This window comes from Saimiri boliviensis, chromosome 7 (genome assembly GCF_048565385.1).
Source record: "Saimiri boliviensis isolate mSaiBol1 chromosome 7, mSaiBol1.pri, whole genome shotgun sequence".
Taxonomy (NCBI): domain Eukaryota; kingdom Metazoa; phylum Chordata; class Mammalia; order Primates; family Cebidae; genus Saimiri; species Saimiri boliviensis.
Genome location: NC_133455.1, coordinates 40,923,908 through 40,927,698, shown reverse-complemented (window position 1 = coordinate 40,927,698; position 3,791 = coordinate 40,923,908). Strand labels below are relative to the sequence as shown.

General features: G+C 38.0%; 1 protein-coding gene across 1 annotated transcript; it reads right to left on the bottom strand.

Moving 5' to 3' along the window:
- Nucleotides 1-2,247: 2,247 nt before the first annotated feature.
- LOC101052777 (small integral membrane protein 9-like) lies at nucleotides 2,248-3,161 on the bottom strand. Its single transcript, XM_003927878.4, has one exon. The coding sequence runs from the start codon at nucleotides 2,949-2,951 to the stop codon at nucleotides 2,652-2,654; it is 300 nt and encodes a 99-aa protein (XP_003927927.3). The 5' UTR covers nucleotides 2,952-3,161; the 3' UTR covers nucleotides 2,248-2,651.
- Nucleotides 3,162-3,791: the final 630 nt, after the last annotated feature.

Sequence of the window (3,791 nt, the reverse complement as noted above, 5' to 3'; positions counted from 1 at the left end):
AGGAGGCAACCCAAGGCTCTGATTGCATTCTATAAAGTTGGTCAGCTGTTTTACAAGGAAAACACCTGGCACCAAACACTGGGCTCTTTAAAGAACTGCTAGCTAAGCCTCTTCCCCAGGGTAAATTCAAGGAGAAGTGCTATGAGTCTGAGCTTGCCAGATTCGTGTGGGCCACACCCAGAAGTTAATAAGTTGTTCCAAAGTCTACATGCCCCATCTTAATCACTAGTTCTGCTCCCAGTTTGTAGGTTCCCATAATCATGTGGCTGCTCGAATGAGAACGGCAAAAACCACTGACAATTTGGAGATGAGACAGAGTCCAGAAAGGGAAGAAAAGTCATGAAAATATAAATTTAGCTTGAGGTGTTCCATGAACACAAGGCAGAGACCTAGAATTAGGGCTTGTTCTAAATTTCAAAATTGACAGTATAGTGGTGTCTCTGAAACAGAGTCATTTGGGTGAGGAAAACTCTCAAGTAGGGGCTAGACTCCATCTGCATCAGTACAGGGAATTGATCAAAGAATTTAAAACAGAAGATTCATTGGTCTAGCTGATGACAACTAGTCAGAGCAGCTTGCTATTACTTAAAGCTGAGAAAACCAACCTGTGAGGAGCAAAGAGTAAAAGCTGCAACTTCCTCTACCCAAAAATAACAGTGAGAAGTATTAGCTTTTAAGTTAGAAGCAGATCAACAGTCAGCAGTAGAAAAGTGTAAGTATTGAGAGGTAGGCAGGAGCCAGATAATGCAAAACCTTCAAGACTCAATTTTCCTCTAAGCACAATTGAAAGATACTGCCGTGTTTTAAGCAGGAAAATTTGATGTCATAAGATTTATGTTAATAAAAGATCAGTCTCTCTGGTTGCAGTGTAGAAGATGGAAGGTTGTAGGAATCAGAACTGAAGCAAGAATAGCGGCCAGGACAAAAGCTGGATGATGGTGGCTAAGACCAAGGGTAAAACAATATAGTATCTAGAGAACTGGACGGATTCTAAACGTATTTACGAGCAAAGTCTATGGCGTATCCTAGTGGAATAGCTTGTTCTTTAAACTTCCTGCCGTCCGTGAAAGCCATCTTTGACAGCACGTTTACAAATAAGAAAAAAACTAAAGCTTAACATTGATGACCCTCTAGTATTACCTCTCACTGTTTCCTGTTCTATATTCAACACTCTGTGGATCTCTACTTGCATAGTTGGCTTTCTCCTCTTTTTTAATCTTAAAACTTTACTTAATATGCATTTTTAATTAACGTATAACGTTTGTATACATTGAAATGAAGAGAGTTTAAGTGTACACTTCAATGAGTTTTGACAAATGACAAATGTGTACACTCATGAAACCCAAACCATTCCAAAGAGAATACTTTCAGTAACCAAAAAGTTCCCTGTCCTCCTTTCCGAAATCAACCCCAATACCAGCCACAAATGCTATTCTGATTTCTTTCTATGTATATTAGTTTTGGCTATTTTCTGAATTCTGTACAAATACATTGATATATAAAGCATTTTTTTAGTTTGGCTTCTTTAGCTAAACATAATGTCTGTAGAATTCATCCATGTTTTTCATGTGTCACTGGCATGTTCCTTTTTTATTGCTGTGTAGTATACTGTCATGTGAATACAGTATACCACAATTTGTTTATTCTGTTTCCCGTTGATGAATAATTGGACTATGTCCAGTTTGAGGCTACTACAAATAAAGTTGCTATGAATTTTTATGTACAAGTCTTTTTGTAGACATGTTTTTCTTTTTGATATTTAGTGACAAAATTTGGGTGTCCTGCAGTATGTGTATGTTTAACTTGATAAGAGATTATCATAGTTTTCCAAAGAGGTTTGTTCATCCTACACTCCAACCATCAATGTGTAAGGGTCCTTATGTTTGCCATTATCTTTTTCATTTTACCCATCCTAATTGGTGTGAAGGAGTAACTCATTAGGGTTTAATGTGATGACCAGTGATGTTGACCACATTTCATATACTTATTGTCTATTTATGTGTCTTACTTTGTGACTTTCAGGATGTTTTCCTATTTTTAATAGATTTTGTCCTTTTATTATTGATGTGTAATGACTATGTAATCTAGATACAAATTCCTTATACGTTTTGCAGACATTTTCTCTTTGTGCATTTTACCTTTTTTATTTTTAATATCTTATGGTGAGCAGAGATTTTTAATCTGAACAAAGTCCAATTTATGATATTTTTTCTTTAATGTTAGAGCTTTATAGAATCTATTTTTCTTTCACTGTTTCATGACTTTTATTAAAACAGAAGCATTGGTTCACAGAACAGACTTTGGAAAACTGATAATACATACATAGAAAAAACACTGAAGGGAGGCGCATCAAGATGTTAATGGTGTTTATTTGTAGGTGCTAGAATTATGGATACTCTTCTTCTCTCTGTATTTCTCAAATTTTTTTTGCAGTGAATATTTATTACTTTTATAACCAAAATTGTAATAAGGCTATTCGCATTTTTAAATTGCAACTTTTGAAGGAGAAAATGAAGGCAAAGATAATTTAAGTTGGAAGACAATTTAATTTTAACTGAAGATACTTCCTCATTTTAAGCAGACAGCAAATGCCCCACTCTTTTGGAGTCCAACAGGAGAGACCACACTTGCCCTATAGAACTTCTCGTTCTTCACTGGACTGGGTCAACTACAAGAATGGTGAAGCAGCAGAGGATCCCCATTAGTGCTGAGGTGAGAAAGAAAGCAACAATGGCTGCTGGAGGTAAGGCACACTTGATAAGATCCCATAAGTAATCCCTGAAGTCGCTCAGCCAGGACCTGTGATTACCCCCTGAGCGTGGTTTCACTCCTGCTTTTTCTTGTATTCCCAAGGCAGACAAAGGCGAAGGAGAAGAAGCTACTCTCTCCAACAAGAGGCAAGTTAGAGAGCACAGCAAAAATCCAATTATCAGCAGCTTCTGAGGTTCCATGGGCTCCCACCTTCAGCTACAGCTGAAGGGCTGGTAATTCTAGTTCACTTTGCAAGGAGAGATTTCTTTTTCCATAGCTCTTCCCACAGAAACTTTGTCTGAAAATGGACTTAGCACCAAGGAATTCAAATAAGCCAATGGAATTAGGCCTTAGTCTTTAGAGGGCAGAAGTCTTCAGAAGAAGCTGGTCAGTCTTCTCCTTATGTCTCTGAATTAGAATTCCACCACTCCTTATGACATCATTGATTCCATTTAACTGTCCCCTAATCTCCTTATTTGACAGCTAAGCACACAGACAGCATTTTCTATGTATAAACATAGATTGATACCAAAAATTGATACCAAAACCCATCCTTACAGTAGGTATATCTTCTTAGGCTTGAATAATTCTTTTTTTTTTTTATTGTATTTTATGTTTTGGGGTACATGTGAAGAACATACAAGATTGTTGCATAGGTACACACATAGCAGTGTGATTTGCTGCCTTCCTCCCCTTCACCTATATCTGACATTTCTCCCCATGCTATCTCCCCCACCTCCCCACCCCCTGCTGTCCCTCCCCCATTTCCCTCCAACAGACCCCAGTATGTAGTGCTCCCCTTCCTGTGTCCATGTGTTCTCATTGTTCATCACACACCTATGAGAGAGAAAATGCGGTGTTTGATTTTCTGCTCTTGTGTCAGTTTGCTGAGAATGATGGTTTCCAGGTTCATTCATGTCCCTACAAAGGACACAAACTCATCGTTTTCGATGGCTGCATAATATTCCATGGTTCTATATGTACCACATTTTCCCTGTCCAGTCTACAATCAATGGGCATTTGAGTTGGTTCCAGGTCTT

Bases quoted from the DNA above. Each gene is read 5' to 3' on its own strand.
- LOC101052777 (XM_003927878.4), bottom strand. From the start codon at position 2,951: ATGGAACCTCAGAAGCTGCTGATAATTGGATTTTTGCTGTGCTCTCTA.